Here is a 21,284-nt window from a genome sequence, read left to right as displayed (position 1 = left end):
GGTACTGGCGGTTTTGGCCCAGGAGGTGCTGGAACTGGCGGTTTTGGCCCAGGAGGTGCTGGAACTGGTGGTTTTGGCCCAGGAGGTGCTGGAACTGGCGGTTTTGGCCCAGGAGGTGCTGGTACTGGCGGTTTTGGCCCAGGAGGTGCTGGAACTGGCGGTTTTGGCCCAGGAGGTGCTGGAACTGGTGGCTTTGGCCCAGGAGGTGCTGGAACTGGTGGCTATGGCCCAGGAGGTGCTGGAACTGGGCCAGGGGGCTTTAGACCTGGTGGAGCAGGTGGATATGGACCTGGTGGCAGGAAACCTCCTAAATCAGGTTACGGCTCATCATTGGGTGGAACTGGCTATAGACCAGGTAAAATTATCTACTGACACACATTGTATTTAAAGGTTGTGATAATTATTGATGTACATATTAAATTACATATAAACATATATTTCAAGCAAATGTTCCCAACAATTAACTTACTGAGATACCTATCCATTATGTTACTGGCCATTTGTGTGTAGTTTGTCTTATTTACTTCAACCACACCTGTGTTCATCAGGTGGTGGAGCAGGAGTGCTTCCTGGTGGAGGAACAGGAGGTATCACTGGCGGCCCAGGTGAGTGTCATGTTTATAATGGAAGATTACTAAATGACGAGTTACATTAGGTGTGGCAGAGTACATACTGTACGCGCAACCCCAAGAGCCAGGTGTTGTCTTTGCAACTGCTGAGGATTTTAAATGCTAGACTGACTTCTCACATGTACACTCACCTGTCCAGGTAGTGCAGCAGGAGGAGCAGGAGGTGCTGCAGGAACAGGCCCAGGAGTAGGCGGTGGAGCTGGTGGCTTACCAGGTCAGTTTAAGCCAAACACCTGATCAGAGAAGTGTGTTGAAAAAGTGATGCTATAATGTGTCCATTGTTCCAGCAGGTGGTGCTGGTGCTGGCTTTGGTGGAGTTGGCACAGGTGAGACATGCTTTTGAACACTAACTTTCTCCTCTTTTTAACACTCAGTATACTCTAGTTGTAAAGATTTTAAATGATTAGCAATAAATTAGAAGAAAGTGATACACCTGATAAACAGCTACACACTCAGCACACATTGTTATATGAAAATAAAGCAGGAAATGGAAAAAAAAAAAAGCTTTTATCCTGATCGTCAGGCCTTGCCAAGTGAATATTTATTTTGGCATATTTTCACTCATGTCATCGCTGAGATAACAAATTGGGTAAATGAGACCATTGTAAAGATTATCTATTGTTTGTACTGACCTGCTTTCCTGTTATTGTTCTCTAGGATATACAGGAGCCGGACAAAAATGTAAGGAAACACACTGTGTCCTCTGGCATGAGCATGCTCTCACTACTTTCATTTTCTTAACACACATATATCCAGTATAATACATCAATATACTACACAGTCACAGAATAATATTTTTTATATTTGTTTTGGAAAAAGTTGCAAAGGTTTTTTTTTATAATTTGTATTGCTTGGTATTCTCCGAGCCTGTGCATTATCTGTGTATTAACTTTCCTTTTTTATTTTCATGTCATTAAGCCAAAGCACAGAAGGCAGCCAAATATGCAGCATTGCAGGCCATACTGGGATCTGGAGGCTACAGAGGTAAAAGATCACACACAACATATAACTTTACAGTAAGACATATCTCTACACTGTAAAGCCCGTCCTGGAAGTTTGGGAAATCCAGTCAAGTCAACTTAAAATTTCTGACCCATTCCAGAGCTCTTAATCATTCTTCAGATTTCAAGTGTTGTAACTTTTAATGAGTTGTGCTGAGCATTTATGCAACTAATCAGATTAAGTTTACAAAGACAAACAGGTAGATATCAGCAAACTTCCCAGGTTGCACTCTCTAAATAATAAAAAGCTCAAAAGTCTCATTTCTTCTTTTTTGAAGAAAAAGTCACAATGGAAATGTTGTGTCATTTCTTCTCTGAAATAACTCTTGAACAAAAACACGTTTTAAGGAATTGTCACACAGTCTCACTACCACAAAAAGAGGAACATGTAGTTGTGTGGCGAATGATACAAGATGACTTGACATGTTTTGCCAAATTGTTTGTACTGTATGTCAAGTGAATATTAACTGTCTCTGCTCTGGCACTCAGGCGTTGGCTGTCAGGGTAAATACTGTGGCCGGAGGAGGAAGTGAGAGACCATCAGACAGGAAGTGACCTCATTCAAACAGTGGTGCTATTGCATGATCAAAAAATGTAAATGTCTAAATGTCTACGTCAAACCTGCCACAGAAGTTAAAGCTTCAACACATTCCACATATTACACTTTTATTTTGTAAGAGTTTATACAAGTGTCTCTTTAAAAAGGAGCAATGGTTCTCAACCTGCAGGTGATGATTCCTTAGAACAAGGCAAAGTTATAACAGCATTTCTTTCACCTGATGAATCACCTTGTGACACTCTGGGATCCTGGCCACCAGGCTGAGAACCACTGAAACAAAGGATCAACATTTCTTCTTAAAGGGGCTCAGTGGAACTTCTGTGTTGTGACGAAGGCCGGTCATCAGTTAACATTAAGAGTTAACACAAGCTACTGTTGCTCTCTGAGACGAGGCACTCGACAACGTGCACAGAGTAACATATTTAGGACAGTCAGCAGCCGACAGAGAAGGGGAAGGTCTCGTTTTTTCACGTCATGTTACAATCTGCTCACATATAACTAATACAAAAGTGATTAATACATGTTAATTGTTACCGACTGTTACACCGAGCCCCTTTAAGCTGTGCTATAATACTCTCTTTTTATTTTTTGTTACATCATTTGTGTTCCTGTGAAAGTATCACCATGAATCCTCTGGGTGAAGATTGATACCAAGGACACCCTCAGGGCAGCTCCTTCAGACCTGTCTGCATGCTGACACAATGTTTGTTTTCTTTCAGGCCACATCCAGTTTGACTGGAGTTTTCTTTGGTCTGCAGAGTGTAGTGTTGTATTAATTCACTGTTTTTAGCTTTTACATCAGTGCAAACACTTGGATCATCTGTCCAGCGTTGTATACAGACAAGGAAATAGACAGCTGCTATTTTGGAGGACTTGACTTCTGTTTTGACTGGTCTTTATCTGATCTTTGAAGAGGCGGTCTGTGTTCATCCTGACTGTGCTCTGGCCTCAGCAGTAGCAACAAGTGGAGGCTGAAGGTCCTCAGCTGTTAACACACTAAACGCTGCGATCACAACATTACAGGCGCTGTTTTATAGCTACATGACACAAACTGGTTTGAATGTAAACTTTTGTTTAACATGCATATTTTATGATATTATGGTGTGGCTAAGATTTGGCTTTTACATTCGCTGTTGAGGAAAGCATTTAAACTGACTGTGAGGTAATAACATAATAGTGCTTTTAAAAGACATCTGAGGATTATTGATTACTGTGGGGTTTTTTTTTATGTACCTCTTTTGACACTGTTGGGAAATTGTTCACGTTTGCTAGTCTTTTTAAATTATGCTGACAAAAAGAACAAGCTAAGTGCTTTATCTATTTATCCTCTGTCTCAAGTGCATTCATACAGTATTAAATATTTGAGTTATTTTGTGTGAGTTTTGACGTTTTTTTTTACTTTTGTACTACTATGATAAAGATACGAGCTTTGTTTTCTATATTGTCCTTGAATGTGTGCTGAATCACAATGTAGTCAGTGATGTCATTTGAATATAAAGTGTAATTGAGACTCATCTTGCATCTGAGCTAACGCCTGTGTCTCGTGTAGCTCTACATGTGTTTTTAACATCTGTGTTCTTTATGTGGCCTACAAAGGCAACGATGCACTTTTGTACACTTTCAGACAACGCTCTCTGAAATAAAGAAGGGACCAATGACAGTGTCTGGGTCAGGTTATTGGTATTTTAAAGGAGATAGAGTAATTGACTTAGTGAACATGCATAAACTGTGAAACTGTGAGGTGAGTTTAGGAAGCTAAGCATTCAGAGTCAGATCTTGGTTTTTACGTGTTAATCTCTTGTGGTTTTCTTAAACCACACGTTAGGCTGACGTGAAAAAGGAAACAACACACTCCTGCCTGGGCAGACAAAGTTAGTCAGACCACCTTTGCCTTAATGATGACTAAGAACAAGAGTACGCAAATCCTGACAGTACACCCACACCGCATTTTGCAGCATAGTTTAAAATTACACAGAGTATGCTTATAAAAAATATAATAATGTGCAGCGCAGCAGAGATGTGAGTCTTAAAGATAATGAGCACAAACAAAACAACGAGGATGGAAACTAAAGAACTCACAGAGAAGAGGAACTGAATTCATGCTCACTGTGACACAAACACACACAGCATACCATAAGCTGTCACAGCCAACTGTAACTGCTGCACAGACTGTTTCCTTCAAACTGTTCATGTTTTACTTATCTGAGCGTATTCATATATACCCATCAGGCATTTATATATCTCTATACAAATGTTAGTACGCTGCTTTTATTTTGCACTTCTGGTTGGAAGCTAAACTGCATTTTGTTGCCTGGTTCCTTCAAGTCAAATCTAATTAAATCACATCTGACAAGTTACTTAGTTTTATCACTTTGTCACTTTGATTATAGAAGCCCCTCCTCCACACGTATAAAAACACACCTGTTTCTGTCTTTCAGTTTGCAGGACCTGCACTGGGGACGCGGCACACCACTATTATAAAGTAACATCTACAACTATAAACTCAGTGGCTTGATGATTTGTAGAAAAGTACTTTGAATAATACAACATTTATTGAGTTGCCCTTATCTAAGCGTATATAAACTTCATACTTTTCTTCTCCTAAATCTGCGCTGTTGCCCATTCCTCTGCTCAAACTGAACTCTCCCTCTTTGTTTGTTGTCTGCGATGAATGGAGGGCTTTGCAGCAGGCTCAGGACAGTGCAGTAATTGGGGCATTCATAAAGAGATTATGCCTGCGCTGATGGGAACTAAGCTACGTTCAAAACTCTCTCTCACACCAAACACATGTATCTTAACTCACTCCACATTTTAGACTCTGTGAGATTAACTCTCCAACACTGCGTGGACTCTGCAGATGAGTGTAACTGTATCTCGCAGAGGTCTACATACTGAAAGTAACAGGAGAGGGACAGTGGAGCAGAACTTCTATACTGGGACTGGTCTGTTTCTCTGCAGCCGGCAGAGGGAGACTGGCCAGCTGGTGTCCGCGGGTCAGTTTTTCTCACACAGCTTCTCTGCACATTAGAGGGAACTCATGCACAGGAAGCCTCCGAGTGCATGAAGGGAGAGAGAGAGAGACAGAGAGAGAGAGAAAACGACAACGCCTGCTAACAGTCACAGCAGATTACATATAGGCTCCGCTCATGAACGCATGCAGATAGGAAGCTTCTTTTTTTAACTGGCTGGATTGTGAACTGAGGGGGCACAATGTCACGACGGGACCAGAGGTTTCGTAGAGGAATGAAAGGACGGTAAGAGCAGCTTGTTATTAATTGTTAAAATGTGTATGTCTATGGAAGAGTGAACGAAAGTGAGGGAAAGAGAAATTGCAGTCAATGTCCGTTATACTTCCTCAAACAGTACAGCTGCGTCAGATACTTCAGTAATTCTTTCCACTATCACAGCGTCTAAGAGTATGTTAATGAGTAGAATATGAAACCATAACAATAACAGTAGAATAAAGTTATGGCCTTACACAGATCCCAAGGAGTCCACACCACGATCCATACCTCCAGTCCAAGATTTTTGTTTTTTTGTTTTTTGGATGCTCATCTGTTTTGCCTCAACAACAATTTCCTTTTCCTCAGTTCTATATCAAAACATATACACAGAACAACCACCAGTGAGACAATTCCCCTGCAACACCAAGTACAGTATAATTAGATCAAAAATAATTGTTTCCTTTGAAGAAGTGCTGTTGTTTAAAGGAAATCCAGCTGGCTGACACGGACCAAACAGAGAGGAAAACATGGCAGGAGAATACGTCACCAGATTGTTAACATTTGACCCAGAGTTAACGTCCTGACATTATAACACGTTTGTTTTATGTATAGCAGGTGCTGGCGTGTCCACTGTGCCACTTATAGAAGCACAGGAACAGATCTCAGAACAGAGAGGAGATTTATAAATGGATAAGGTGCAGCACGAGCCAGATGAGGGGAATACCTTCAGTTGAGGAGATGGTAGGAGCAGCAGGAAACGGTCAGAGGATGTATTCTCCGGACACACGTCTGGGCTCGTTCCAGGGCTCTCTCCCGACCAGATGTTCAGGTGGAAGTGCAGATGTGGAGTTGGTTCCACATCCTTTGCCAGCAGCACAATAACACAGAGAGGAGGTCTGAAATAAACCAGCAGCTGTTAGTTAGTTTATTACTTCATTATTTCCTCAGTAACGAATGGTAACGCAGGTCTTATAGATCTCTCACAGCACATCCCATAATGTGTTCATACTCAGTCAAGTCCTACTTAAAGGCATGTTGTTAAGAGATCGCCATCTTTACGCATTTTTTAAAAGAAATCTGTCAACACATTTAATTCAAAAAGTCTAATGTTTCCTTATACATGTGTATACGTATTTCTTTGTACTATTTCATATGTTTGTAATCGGTATAAAGAGGCAAAAGCGTAAAACAGCTCGGCATAGTTGTTGTACTGATGCAGTCCCTGACAAGCAAATAACAAAACTCCCACAGCAACGACTGATACCAAAAATACCAACAAGTCGGATGAAGCTTGTTACCACTTAAACCTGAATCAGAAGATTTAAGTCTGCACCACCGAAACAAATAACTTCCTAAAGCAATCAAGGAAAGCGTTTAATAAACTGAAATGACTGATCAACGTGACATGCTGTCATTAGTTGAGTCCTTCCCTCCTTGGCTGCTTAATCTTTAATAGTAAGGCAACCTTTTCATTCCCTATTGTAAGAACAGCATGACATTTACAGTTGAAGGGAAACTGGGGAGCTGTACTCTTTCCAGGAAGTCGACTCCCACTCTGATTGTAGTGCCGGGCAGATAAGGAAGCAGGTTTCTGTTGAAAATTCAGTTTAAGCCAGGATGCAACAAAAAGTACCTGATTGCGGACTTTAAAAGTAGAGAAAGTGAACACAGCATTTAAGGAAGGAGGTTTCTTTACGTAGCTTCTGCGGTCATATTTGCACTTTCATTCTCTTTTGCAATCTTTGAGTGGCCATGACTGGAAGCTGAAGTTCCAGTGTTTTTGTGAAGACATGTGACTGCCCAATGACCCTATATGAGAAGTCCTTTTGTCTGAAGCAATATTAGCTTGAATGTGCTCTCAGTCACGGTGAAATCAGCAGATCAACATCTATAATGCAGCATTTCAACACCACCGCTGCAGTAAAGATAACTGTATTTCCTAAAACAGCAACAGCTCGGTTTCTCAGTCTCAACTTTATGTCTAGATGTATCACACAGGGTCAGACACATCGAGTGGATGGGAGTTACGTATCAGTGACACAGAAAACTACAGTGGGTTAGAAGAACAGCCTCAACTAAAGATGATATTTTATGGTCCAACTGACCTGGAAGTGTTCTACCTGATCCCGTGTGTGACGATCCAGCAGGTCAACTTTCCTCACAAGTCTCATGTTATCCATCACCAATCAGGCTCACGTTACTTTGCTCGAGCACACCTCCAAAGTATCTCTTGTCTTACAGCCTAAATCTGAACCTAATTCTGCATCTTTTCCTGCCATCTCAACCCTCTCTTCAAGGTGTTGTGAATGTGGCTGCATCCTGTCTCACTGGTACTATGAACGAGAGGCCCAGCTCTACTGCAAGAAGCACTACTGGAACCGTTATGGAGAGCACTGCCACGGCTGCAAGGAGACCATCGCAACAGGACTCATTATGGTAACATGATAATCACTGAAATAAAAGCTACAATCTCTCCAAGTATGATAACTAAAATAACGGCAATATCATATGGTTAATATCATAACTAAATTGATAAGACTGCAGAATTCTTACCATGAAATAATCGCCTGTTTCTTGTAATAATTAACATAATATAAAATCAAAAACGAGCAGTCAAAGCCAAAGAGCATTCAAACACAAACCCATTGTGTTTAATTTCAATAACACAAGGATATACATACCTGTAACATAGTGAAACAGTCCCATAACAAACTCTTTTTGACTTGTACATGTGGTTCCAGACCACATGACAGGAAAGACTTATTTTCCAGTTCTTCCCTTCTGATCTCATTTTGTTATGCTGACTATTGTTTCATTATAATGAGTCACAACGACGCAATTAACAAACAGACCCAACCAACAGTCCTGAGCCAAAAATCACCTCCGCAGATAATCCTCCTTTTCTGTTTCCCTGCTCTCTCAATCCAAAACATTCTGAACTCAGCCAGAAAGAAATTGATTGATAGATGGTGTAATAGTTTAAAAATAGCTGCCTTATTGATCATTCAAAGCCATCACCGTTTGTTCAAACTGACCAGTGGCAATACAAATATCAAAAATGTGCATTATATAAAAGTCACAAACAGAACTATGGCAATAAACTTTACAGGATCGAATATCATAACAAGAAATACTGAATCTCAGCATGCCACAGTAACTACTCATACATTCAAAGCCTTCCTGTCTCTTAGTTTCCCACTGGAACAAAACTAAATGCTTCTTTCAACTCTCATGCCAGAGGATATCCTCTGAAAACATCCTGACACTACAAGGCCTTGATGCAGGAATGCACAGAAAGATGTAATTCAGAGTGACCCCCAAAGTCTGACCCCACCAACTGTCATCTTGTCAAAACCAGTATTATTCCCCAGGCCTCTGCATTGTGTTTTATACAAACAGGTTGCTGGAGAGCAGAAGTACCACCCTGAATGCTTCATTTGTGTGAGCTGTGAAATGTTCATTGGTGATGGAGACACATACACGCTCGTCGAACGCTCCAAACTCTACTGGTAAGTTACAAGCTGAAAGTTGGCAAAATAACTACAGAATCGTTTTTGATTAAATAGGTTTTTGATTCTGATCAGTGTCCATTCTTCTTGTCTCTTGATTTTGTCCACTCAGTGGCCACTGTTTCAGTCAGGGACGCGTGTCCACTGTCGGGTCTCCTTCTCCACTCACCAAGAGTACCCACATGGTGGCGCTGGTGTCTTTCCCTCCACGTGCAGGTTGCCAACGAGGACTTACTGTAGCTACTGACATCTGTCAAGAAAAAGGCCCTCTAGTCACTGTCACAGGGTGAGTCTCTGAATTTAACACAAGTGTGCCATATGTATTTCATCAGCCAAATAAACTCAAAATCAGATCACCCTCAGCTTGTTTTCTGTCTTACCCCTCTTGACTGTAATTCTCCCTCAGGTTAGACTCTGCTGTCCTCAGTTCTGACCTGCTCCCCTCCATACATACTGGTGATCGAGTACTGGAGATCAACGGCATCCCTGTTCGCAACATTTCCGCAGATGAGGTAGGCCTCAAGCTACTAAACCTTAGATTAAAAAACATCTTTAAAGAAGATGTAGATACACCTCTTGGTATCCACATAAACACAATACACAATACAAATAAGACAGGAAAACGAATCGTCACCACATTTCAACATCATATCCTTTCCTCTAGATAAACTCTGTGATCCAGGACACAAGCAGGCCGCTGCAGCTGACCATCGAACACAATCCGCAGTCTCCTGATGACCCCCTTCGCTCAAACAGTCCCCAAGACGACATCAGCTGTCCTGACCCCTGCGTCCGCAAGAAGCTTGCTTCAACCCACAAACTCCCAAGTCTGGAGGAAGAGCCGAGTCCAGAGGAGGAGACAGGTCAACCAATCAGGATGAGCCTGTCACCACCTCAGCAACAAGGAACTCTGGGAATGCGATCCAGAAACATTCTGTAAGTGCTGACTCTCGTATAACTTTCATTATTTAGTCCACTCTCTTCCCTCATCTAAGTCCTTCTTCTCGTCCTCAGGCGCAGCTGTAGTATAGATAAGTGCCCTCTGTCACCTGGAGCACTGTCACTTTTAACTCAGAGGAGAGAAATGGTTCGATCTGAGTCTCTTCGTGTGGATTCTGGAGATCGGACCCATCGTATCTTCAGACCTTCAGACCTCATCCAAGGGGAAGTGCTGGGAAAGGGTTTCTTCGGACAGGCTGTCAAGGTACCGCAGTTCACTTTGTTTCTTTCATGTATGGCTGACTTTGTTGTTAGTCCATTGATTTTAATCGGCGTTGTGAGTAATCTGTTGCTGTTAACGCAGGTAACACATCAGGAGACTGGCGAGGTGATGGTGATGAAAGAGTTGATACGGTTTGACGAAGAGACACAGAAGACTTTCTTAAAGGAGGTAAGTGGTCATCTGTAAAGGCTCATGATCTGGAGACATATCATGTAACACTTTCCCATTAAAATGGGTGTAAGGAATGTTCCTTTGCAATGTTTTCATGTTGCTAAATGACATTGTTGGCATTTTTTTTAACATTTTGTCTGACTTTGAACAGGTTAAGGTGATGCGCTGTCTGGACCATCCCAATGTTTTGAAGTTCAAAGGACTGTTTTATAAAGACAAGCGAATAAACTTCGTCTCCGAATACATCCAGGGAGGATCTCTCCGAGAGACCATCGCAAAAATGGTGAATAGATTTTGATGTTTCTACATAAGTGCTATCAAGAGTACTTGCAAGATTACTCAGATATGATCACAATCTTGTTGTTGTAGGAAAAGGATTTTCCCTGGAGTGTAAGAGTTGGTTATGCCAAAGACATTGCAGCTGGAATGGTAAGTCTTTCCGCTCAAAAATCTCAAATGAAAAAAAAGAAAAACCTTTTAAAAGAAATTTAAAAGAAAAACCCTTACCTGAACCAACTTCCACTAATGTTTATAATCTCTCTCCTTCTAAGGCCTATCTACACTCTATGAATGTTATCCACCGAGATCTAAACTCACACAACTGCCTGGTCAGAGAGGTAAGCAAACACTTTCCTAACACAGCAAACACACACCGGATATCTTGGCTATAGGATACCTGATTGAAGTTTGTAGAGTTATTGTGAGAAACAAGAATAGGGTCAGGTTTTTTGGAATCTAATTTCAAGCAGTTTAAATAATCTACATTTGTTTTAGGGCAATACAATCTTTTATCTGTTTTTCATAACTAGCAAAGACCAATGTACAGCACACAGTCATCTGGCTAAAAAGTCATTTGGAAATCTATCTGAATCAACCTGATGTATAATTCTTGAATGTGAATGTTTTTCTTCTTTACATCTAAATTCTGTTTGATTGGGTTGTTGAAAGCATTCAAATTTATCAAGTCTACATCAACAAGACCATTTCCCAGCTATTGCCAATATCTGTATTCCTGTTCCTATTATGTGTTTGAATTATCAAAGTAAAACTTGCAAGCATAATTGATTTCAAGGCAGCCAAAGAATCCATTGGGTTTAATCACACATACTCAATGTAAATCCTCACGCATAACTCCTCATTAAATGTTCATAGCACTTCTCTTTCTCTTTCCTTTTCTTGTTCAGAACCAGTCTGTGGTGGTGGCAGATTTTGGACTAGCCAGGCTGGTGAGGGAGGAAAGGAATCAAGCCAGAACAGCCTCTCTGGAACGGCCTGCTAAGGGGACACTGTCAGAGCTCCGCAGGCCTGACCGGAGAAAGCGGTACACCGTGGTGGGAAACCCCTACTGGATGGCACCTGAGATGATCCATGGTGAGCGCACGAAGTTCTTGGCTACCAGTTATAGCAGCTAATCTCTGCCTCACCTCCAAAATGGGTCAGAGCAGGACAGTGAAGATGTCGTTCACATTGTCTCATCTCCTCTGTACCTCTGTAGGGAAAAGCTATGACGAACGGGTGGACGTCTTTTCCTTTGGTATCATGATATGTGAGGTAGGAGCATCTCAGCAGATTAAATTAAGTCATTAGAGACTTAACGACTCTGAATCAAGTCCAGTTACCTACGATACAGCACTTAGATTAACCTGTATTATTCACACTTGTTTATTAACTGATCCATCTTAAAGCTGAGCATTTCTCTATATCTCTCTTCAGATAATAGGCAGAGTGAGTGCCGACCCTGACTACCTTCCCCGGGCGAATGACTTTGGGTTAAACGTAGCCGGTTTCCTGCAGCAGCACCACCATCCACAGTGCCCGTCAGCCTTCCTGCCGCTGGCTGTCCTCTGCTGCGACATGGACGCTGATAAACGGTATGATTACACTGAACTGACAACTGCAGAATGTGTATGAGCAAAATATGTGCTATATGTTATAAATGACATCTGGTGTATTTATTAATTATTTAGTTCATTTTCAGTAACAGAACAACAACAGGCAATGCCACCAATATTTAAAATTGAACCAACTGCTGTTCAACATCTACTTTATCATAATAACTGATGTAAGCGCACGTCCAGCTTTCATGCAGGACTCTTGAGGCTGTGTGCTGCCCATAGAGTGAATTTTACATTAAGTAATGCATTACACAAACAAACTAAACAAATCTAGTGCCAAACAGCCTACTACATTTTTAGTCACTACTGCAGTGGAGTTAGAAAGCCCCTCAAATTTCTCACCACAACTCTCTGTCTTTCACTCTTTCAGTCCTTCCTTTTCAAAGCTGGAGGAGTGGCTGGAAAACCTGCTGATGCATCTGGAAATTGGCTTGCCTCTGCTCTCCGAGTTAGAGCAGCTCCGCAGGGCCTTCTGGCAAAATCAAGAACACCAAAACCACTTTCACAAAGAGAACAACAGCTTAGATTCTCAGGAACAAACCCACTGTTCAGAGCCACAAAGACACAGAGCCGACACCAAGCAATGCTCAGACAGTGACAATAACCACGTAGAGCCTCATCACCTCACAAAGAGCCGAGACCAAAATAGCAAAGCTGAAAGCCATTCGGACGGACAGCAACACACGCATGACTCCCACGACATGAGCGACCACCTGAGCAAAGAATACAACGACCACTCAAAAGACAAGAGCCGGACGTTTTGCAGGTCTAAGAGTGCAGACTCGGACAAGAATGAGTCGGAAACATATGAACACAACAATCCCACAGGACAGCCCCAAACCCAGCAGGAGGCCTCACAGCCGCTACAGGTCAATGACTCGCTGGTAGGCCGGCCCAACAGAATCAGAAGGACATGCAGAGTGCTGTGGGACAGTAATACAGAGAACAGCTCTTTTCTCTGACTACTCAATTCAGTGTCAGAGATAGGACACATCTGCAAATTCCAGCTTAAGCAATAAAAACCCATGATGAAGACATGTGTGCCTTTCTCAAACAAATAGGAGAGAAGTGAGAGTCAGAAATGTGTACGAAAATGGAAGAGAGGAAAAATAATCACCACACAATGATAGTGATTATTCTGCATGGAAAAACACACAGAAGATTTGTATGCAGCTTGAAAACATAACATTTGCCTCATATTACTCTGTGAAACAGTATTTATGTGGTTTAAATTAGGACCTGACCAATTTCCTTGCATTCTTTCAGATTCGTTAGTGCTCTCTGGTGGACAGACTCTGTAACAGTGACACCATTTCTAAATTACCTTAAACATATCTTTGGCAAGCAACAAATTCTTCTTACTTATCAATCTACATCTATGACGATATTAGTATATCTGTGATAAGCTGTAACTGTCCAGCCAGTTGATCGGTTGGTTCCTAGTGTCATCTTTCTCCAGAAGCTGTGAAACACAAAGCACTTTACACTTTAAGCTACATCGCATGAGGCAAGTTTTCATCCAAGTGCCTTATGCTGTATTTTTCAGATTTTCCGTTTTTAAGACGACTCACTGAGCTGTGAACAAATAAAACTACAACTGTAATATGAACTAATTTAATAAAGAGAAATACAAACTCATATTACAAAATTGTAATTGTGATCTCTTTTGTAGATTCACTCCTACTTGATTATCTTTTTCTGAGGTAGTTCTGTGTAATTAAACACAAAGGGTGGCCCACAGAAAGTGCCATCATTCATATTTATGATATTTCCTATATTGCCCAGAGATCATCATTACATTCAAACAATGATGGAGTGTGACTAAATACATTCACTCAAGTACTGTACTTCAGTACAATTTTGAGGTACTTGTTCTTTACTTCAGTATTTCCATTTTCTGCTACTTTGTACATCCACTCACAAGATTTTGGATGCAAATATTGTGCTTTTTACTTTCAACATCAAAATGATAATTTAAGTAGGAGCTACTTTTCTAACTGTGCACTGCATCAGAGCCAAACGAATGCATTCTTTTACTTGGGAAATTGTATAGACAACCAGACAAAAAACAATAAAAAACACTGTTTCAGATAATGTTGATATCAGATCCGATAATTGGTCCTTTAAGACTTTTACTCAAGTACTATTTGTAAGTAATTTAACACTTTATTTTGACTTTTACTATGACTGTTGGGTACTTCATACATCACAGCATTTAAATTAACATAGCAGACCTATGTATGAACCAGCTATCAAACACTTACCTCATGTAGGCTTGATAGGCGTTTCCAAGTAGAAGAATACAGTTAGCCATTTGTGCCACTCAGCTATTCTCAAGGCTAACACTCTTAACAGATACCTTAGCTATCTCCTTACTCAGTTTGTAAAACAACCTAAATCAAAAACTTTGATTTCAGTTATATTTTTCATCATTATAGACATACAATAAAATTTAAGACATTTTTATGGTGCTGTAAAAATGGAGGGATGTTTAAGCTAACCTAAAAGACTAAATACACATATGAGAATACTAGCTAGCTAGCTAGCTAGCTCACGTAAACTAACTAAATTACCACCTTGAAACTCATAGCTTCATCCTCCTCATATACATCATCCATCTCTGTGGTCAGTTAGGAGAAAATACCCAAGTTTGCATCTGAGTTTGACAAGAAAACAATAAATAAAATGTGGCTAATTACAAACGCTCTAATACTTCTGTTAGCCGTCTGCCACGAACTTAGCGTTACCAAGGTTACAAACTGCTAGCGTCAACACGTCACCAAGGTTAAAGCGTGACGTGCTACGTGTTATCAGGGTTACAAAGTGTGATGCTAGTGATTTGCTGTTAGCCTCCTTGTTCTATATGTCATACCTGGACTTTACACATCACCCAGTGCGTGGCCATGTCGCGGAACACCGCAGACAACAGAAAGGTGAAATTATTATTATTATTTTAAATATTGAGTATTTTAGTCAGGAACAGGGCTAACATTAGCTAGCTACATGAGCGGCACAACTTAGCTTAGGTTTTGGTAACATAATGTTCATAAAATTGTGTAAAATGCATTAATGTTGTTTTCTTTCTCTTTATATAAAATAACAACTGTTATTGTTACTTCTGGGATCAGTAGCTGCTACTGTTAGCATTCTGCACTAAGTCACATCACTGAGCTAGCTAGTTAGCTAACACAGGGTGAAAGCAGCCTGTGTGGCTCCGCTCCGCTGCACCGTCTTCTACTTAAATCCAAGTCTCAGAGCGGCCAGACACACACACACACACACACACACACACACACAACATATGCCTCGTCACATTTTATTAGCTCTTGTATAGCTCGCTCTTGGCATCACCAACTACAAACGCGGCCAGAGTTAACCCGTTTTGTGCCTCTGGTCTGGGGACAGTTGGAGAGGCTGACGGTGTCATGGAGCACATGTCGTCTCCCGTCAGGTTCCGCAGCAGTAAGAGAGGGACAGGTGAGACTTTAACACTGAACTACAGCACTTAAACACACCTAGGCTGCATCACCGATACATTTGAGTATTAGTTTTTACTTTTGATAATGCTCAGACGATAGAAAAAGCACTGAAGCTAGAAGATTCCTGCAGTGGTTTGTTTATATTCTTGTCATATTAACAACATTTTGGCACCTTGCTGTGTTTCTGTTACTTCACTGTTATCAGTCCTCTGTCAGCATAGACTTCCTGCACATATGTGTGTTTTAGTCGAGCATCTACTGTCATTTAATCTAGTTTAAATTTGCAGCCTTTTATTTTAACATTGTGTTAACTGACACTAGGAGGATGAGCTACTTACTCAAAGACCATTAATACCGTAGTGTTATAAGACAAAAGCATCAAAATGTTCTGTTCTCATCATTCAGCTTATTCAACCAGACTTTGTGTATTTAAATTGACTTTTCTTTTTACAAACTGCACATTTTCTCCCATATTTATGTATATTCTTCATCTGCAGCTTTCTCAGAACAGGAGGTATGTTAGTTTGTAGACTAGTCTTTAATGATAGTGTTTATATCTTGTGTTTGTAAGTGTGTGTGTGTGTGTGTGTTTAAGAGTTAAGTCTCTAACCCCCACCCTGTCAGAGCATTAGAAGCTGGGTTAAGCCTGCTGCAAAGCTTTGTGGGTAATGAGAGCTGACAGGTTAGCGGGACGCCAGATGAACCTCGATCAAGCCGACAGTCCTGTGTGGGCCGTGTTGTCCGGCTGTCTTTAGACCAGGTCAACAGGACAGAGTGAGACCGGATACCAGTGTGTCTCCTGTAAAGCACAGCTGTTGACTGATGAAAACTTCAGTCTAGCTTGTGTATCTCGTGTGACCCTGGTGTTTACTACGCACCGACTGCAGGCTTCCTGTTGTTTGTGCCCCCAACCTGCCTGGACAGATGGATGAAGGCCTCTGTAATTGTGTAATGGGATCACAGGAGTTCAGGGCTAATAAGTGAAGAAAGGGTGAAGTCAGCCATAACAACAAAAGACAAAGAAGACGCTTTGTGTCATGTGCTCAGAGAGAGAAATGCCGTGACTGAGCCTAGTTAGTGCCTGTACACCTGTAGTGTTGATGTCCAGTATAATTATACTTTCATGAGTTAAACATATTATATCTCTCACAGTCTCGTGCTGTTGTTGAGGGAATAGGAACACAATTAAAGTGGAATTGCCAATATCTTGACTTTTTAGTGCCCTGCTTGTAATAATAATCCTTTGTAATGTGCTCATAAAGGAAGAGAACATGCGTACTGGTTTCCCCTTATCAAAGGTGGGGTGAGCGATTCTTGAGAAAAATAGTTGATTGTCTTATTCCCACTTTGAGAAACAGCAATACTTTGGGTTTGTGGCTTTATCCAAGCCACTATTGTCTATTGTTTAGTCGCACGTCCGACCTGGGAACGATCAAATATTTTTTTTCCTCCCAGAACTGCTCGCCCCACCTTTAACTGCCCATTTTAGGTTTTCCTGCTCTTGTTTTTTTCTGTCTGTCCCTCCATTTAGATTCCACTACTAGTCAGTAGTAATGTACAAACTGCAGCAATATTGTGTTGCCACTGCACGGTTCCTCGCTTGCCAATCTCTCTCCCTTGTGTCATCTGACTGCAAGCCTGAGACTTTCTGATAAACCGTATAAAACTCTGCTGCATCCGGTTGCAGTTTTCCAGTCTGTCCATTGAAGACCAGGAGGACACTCAGTTTCCTTTTGCCATGAGGGATTTGCCTCCTGTCTCTCAGCCTGGTGAACAGCGTCAGATGCCAGGCCACCAGGCACAAGTCAGCCGTGAGGCAGAAGGAACAGCACCCAACGGGAGACTCCCGAGCCTTCCCGGGACTCCCACCCTGCCCCGTCCCGTCCCCTGCCACCATGCAGACTCTCCGACAGTCCCTCCAAGAGCACATCGCGTTAGACCAGATGCAGAGTTTTCGCCCATGCCACTGAGGAGACAGCTCGCCTCTCAAGTGTCTGTGGACTGTCCACCCAGCCCGTCCTCACGTCCACACAGCCCCTGGGGACGCTCTGACCCCTATGACTCTCCAGAGGTGTGTTTCTATGTGCTTTTGTTGTTCTATGATGAATGGAGCAGTGGCAGCGTTGTATTAACTGTGATATTTGTGTTTACTGTCTGCAGGATCAGGACAAGGAGTATGTGGGTTTTGCCACTTTGCCCAACCAGGTTCACAGAAAGACAGTGAAGAAAGGTTTCACATTCACACTCATGGTGGCAGGTGAGTCATCCTGTATGTCTGCCTGCTGGTAGACTTCTACAGGTTTGATCAAGGCTGCTTTCATGACAAGGGTTTAAAAGGATTTCTTGTGACTACATGAGTTAAATAATTATAAGTATCCTGTAGTTTCACTGTCACAGTGTCTCTGTTTCTTTCTGTAGGGGAGTCTGGCCTCGGTAAATCAACGCTAGTCAACAGCTTGTTCCTCACTGACATCTACAAAGACAGGAAGGTTCCTAATGCACAAGGTGAGATTAGTGTTATTATTTTACATGTGTTCCATGGAGATGACGTAGGAAAGCAGCTGTAAACAAGCTCTATAGATCTTTGTGTAAAAAGTTGGTCCTACTTTCCTGGCTTGACGTGTGTGTGTGCTGCTGAACATGTTTGTACACCCTGCTCACATGGTGCCTGTGTAGATTCAGTTACTTAGACATGTATGTTTCTGCAGAACGGATCGATCAGACGGTGGACATCGTCAAACACACAGTTGGCATTGAGGAGAAAGGAATCAAGTTAAGACTCACCATCATAGACACACCAGGGTTCGGAGACGCCGTCGACAACACAGAATGGTGAGGTCATCAACGTGCGCCTGCAAACTCAAACCAGCTCAACACAGACAGTTTAGGACCATAGACCGACTCCAAGGAATATGCTTTTATTTTGAAATAGCTCACGTTATAAATTGACAGTCAGGGCTGTTTTTTCACTCAAGAGATTTTACATGTTTGCAATAGCTGGAAGGAAATAGAAGACTACATCGACCAGCAGTTTGAGCAGTACTTCAGAGATGAGAGCGGGTTGAACAGGAGGAACATCCAGGACAACAGAGTCCACTGCTGCCTCTACTTCATCTCTCCGTTTGGCCACGGGTACGACCGACAACATGCAAAATACTGCACATGAAGATAAACTAGTGCAACACTCCCTGTGCAGCCTTTCTATGTGTTTGTGCTCACACACACACACACACGTGTTTGTGTTCCTCTCCCGTCAGTCTTCGACCTCTGGATGTGGAGTTTATGAAGGCCCTGCATGAAAAAGTCAACATAGTTCCAGTGTTGGCCAAAGCTGACAGCCTGACACATTCTGAGATCTGCAGAAAGAAAAAAAAGGTGTGAGATCATGAACACACACACGCGCACACACAGACACACACACAAACACACACACACCACTGCTCTGACACGAGTGAAGCCACATGTTCTTTGCTATATTAGCTGTCAGAAATGTACGCTAAGAAGTAATTCAGCAATTTAGCTTGTGTTACAATTGGCCAAAACATTGTTGCTTCAATGTGTTGATATGTTCCAGATCAGAGAGCAGATCAAGCAGTTTGGGATTAACATCTACCAGTTTCCTGAGTGTGATTCAGACGAGGAGGAGGAATTTAAAAATCAGGACCAGATACTCAAGGTGCTGCTTTTGACTTCTCCTTTTCTCACTTGTGTATTTTTTGCTGCCTTGTCCACGTTCAGACTGACAGTTATTGTTTTTTTTTCTTCTCTCTGCAGGACAGCATCCCGTTTGCAGTAATTGGGAGTAATGTTCAGGTGGAGAGTAAAGGGCGCAGGTGCAGGGGTCGCACCTATCCCTGGGGTGTGGTGGAAGGTAGCACGCACAAACAGTTTTTTATTTTAATTTCACTTTGTTTTTACAAAAGCTTTTACTGTGGAATGTTTCACTTGGCTGGTATTTGTAAAGTTTCATGTGTAGTTTTGGTTCGCTTTGTCTTTGCGCTGGTCAGTGGAGGACCCGGCTCACTCTGACTTCCTGCTGCTGAGGAACATGCTGGTGAGGACGCACATGCAGGACCTGAAGGACGTGACCCAGGAGACGCACTATGAAAACTACAGGGCCGAGTGCATCCAGAACATGAGGCGCATGCATTTGAGGAAACGCAGGTGGGTGGAGGCAGGATGTGGTTTGATTGATTGATTGAACACACCTAACGTCTTACAGTCTCACTCAGGCGGATGCTCACACTTTTTCTTCCTTCTCGTGTTTTAGTTTGCTTGAGAAGCATCAAGATGTGAACGAAGCAGATTTTCCTCTGCCGCTGGCCGCCGTTGACACAGAGACAGAAATACTCATCATTCAGAAAGACAAAGAGGTATGTCTCCCTTTCTGCCGCAGTCATTTAGTTACTCGGTTAACGAGGTCCTCACCAATTCTCTCGTCTGTCCCCCTCTGTAGCTGAGGAGGATGCAGGAGGTGCTGGAGAGGGTTCAGGGGCAGATGCAGCAGAGCCAGAAAGCTGCTGCCGAATGTCCCGTAATCCCTCCAAGACAGGAGGTCAACAAGGAGCGGCCAGGACCACAAAGGAGGCCCTGTTTATGAAGCCTTGAATAAAAAGGAAATCAGCCATAGTTTGTTTTGATTGCTGGACAACTTATAGTGAGAGAGGCTGGAGTCATTGTGTATCTGCACAGAGAGGCGTGTGATGGTTAATCCATAAATTTACCGTCTAATCAATTGATCGATCTTGATATGAAGAGCGCCAGTTCACAACAGATGTTATCACCTGACACTTAACAATTGGAGCATTCTCTTGAATTGATCTATTTACAGAGACCCGACATTTCCTGTACGAACACACACTTGGTGACAGTGGTGAGAAAAGAACTGCCTGTTTAACAGGCAAAAAACACTAAAGCAGAACCAAACTCAGTGGTCGGTGGCCATCTGCCTCCACCGGTTGGTTTGAGAGAACGATAGGTAATAATAACGAAGGTGATGATGATAATATGAGTCAGGCGGGATCCCAGCAGCAGAGCTAACCACAAACCCAAGTTAGTCTCACGCATTAAAGAGACATGAATGTGTACCGCTAGAAAGGAAGAGAGAGGAGCTTAGTGCATCATGGGAAGTACCCCTGGCAGTCCAAGCCAAGGAACTTTAAAAAGAAGAGAGGGTCATTATGTCACCAAATCTTGCTTTGAGGCCGGAATGTCGTGTTGGTTGTATTAAAGTCATTTGGAGCTGCACAGAGAAACACACCTCACCCTGACGTATCCACATCGTAGGACTGCTGATGAAGAAATGCCTCCAGAAAATGAAAGAACACACAGAAAGTTCATAAGCGACTGATTTTGTCATGGACACGTTGTTCTTTTCTTTCAGTTTGGATAGATAGATAGATAGATAGATAGATAGATAGATAGATAGATAGATAGATAGATAGATAGATAGATAGATACTTTATTCATCCCAAGGGAAATTTTGGATATATTTAGGGTGAAGTGTGTGTTTCGTTGTGCATCTCATCATGGACTTCAACACAACGGTCACAGCAGTCCGCCACCAAAGCTTTCTTGGTCTACGCTGATGGCAGA

General features: G+C 42.1%; 2 protein-coding genes and 1 long non-coding RNA gene across 7 annotated transcripts; 2 read left to right on the top strand and 1 right to left on the bottom strand.

Moving 5' to 3' along the window:
* Positions 1-345: 345 nt before the first annotated feature.
* On the bottom strand, positions 346-14,933 carry LOC119031356. The gene is made up of 4 exons (XR_005078577.1): positions 14,787-14,933; positions 6,138-6,309; positions 761-862; positions 346-365 (listed from the first exon to the last, which is right to left on the bottom strand). It is a non-coding gene; the product is annotated as an uncharacterized LOC119031356 (long non-coding RNA).
* Positions 2,474-13,848, top strand: LOC119031328 (LIM domain kinase 1-like). 2 transcript variants are annotated; one of them, XM_037119731.1, is made up of 15 exons: positions 2,474-5,443; positions 7,711-7,849; positions 8,813-8,922; positions 9,035-9,208; positions 9,329-9,434; positions 9,587-9,858; positions 9,937-10,126; positions 10,226-10,312; positions 10,467-10,598; positions 10,685-10,744; positions 10,867-10,932; positions 11,500-11,686; positions 11,811-11,866; positions 12,029-12,186; positions 12,581-13,848. In XM_037119731.1, the coding sequence occupies exons 1-15, from the start codon at positions 5,400-5,402 to the stop codon at positions 13,170-13,172; spliced, it is 2,373 nt and encodes a 790-aa protein (XP_036975626.1). In that variant the 5' UTR covers positions 2,474-5,399; the 3' UTR covers positions 13,173-13,848. The 2 variants fall into 2 exon arrangements, with proteins under 2 accessions (XP_036975626.1, XP_036975625.1); XM_037119730.1 differs by lacking the exon at positions 2,474-5,443 and having other exon boundaries at positions 6,318-7,849.
* A 50-nt stretch (positions 14,934-14,983) lies between the features above and the next one.
* On the top strand, positions 14,984-20,318 carry LOC119031332 (septin-5-like). Of its 4 annotated transcripts, none has more exons than XM_037119737.1 (13): positions 14,984-15,143; positions 15,616-15,687; positions 17,377-17,760; positions 17,850-17,946; positions 18,108-18,194; positions 18,398-18,521; positions 18,687-18,821; positions 18,947-19,064; positions 19,264-19,365; positions 19,464-19,560; positions 19,697-19,853; positions 19,960-20,062; positions 20,146-20,318. In XM_037119737.1, exons 1-13 carry the CDS (start codon positions 15,114-15,116, stop codon positions 20,287-20,289), a joined length of 1,650 nt encoding a protein of 549 aa, XP_036975632.1. In that variant the 5' UTR covers positions 14,984-15,113; the 3' UTR covers positions 20,290-20,318. The 4 variants fall into 4 exon arrangements, with proteins under 4 accessions (XP_036975632.1, XP_036975631.1, XP_036975634.1 ...); XM_037119736.1 differs by having other exon boundaries at positions 17,371-17,760; XM_037119740.1 differs by lacking the exon at positions 14,984-15,143 and adding an exon at positions 16,187-16,203 and having other exon boundaries at positions 15,636-15,687.
* Positions 20,319-21,284: the final 966 nt, after the last annotated feature.

Source organism: Acanthopagrus latus, chromosome 13 (genome assembly GCF_904848185.1).
Source record: "Acanthopagrus latus isolate v.2019 chromosome 13, fAcaLat1.1, whole genome shotgun sequence".
Taxonomy (NCBI): Eukaryota; Metazoa; Chordata; class Actinopteri; order Spariformes; family Sparidae; genus Acanthopagrus; species Acanthopagrus latus.
The sequence above is the reverse complement of the archived record's forward strand: the minus strand, read 5'-3'. Positions and strand labels throughout refer to the sequence as shown.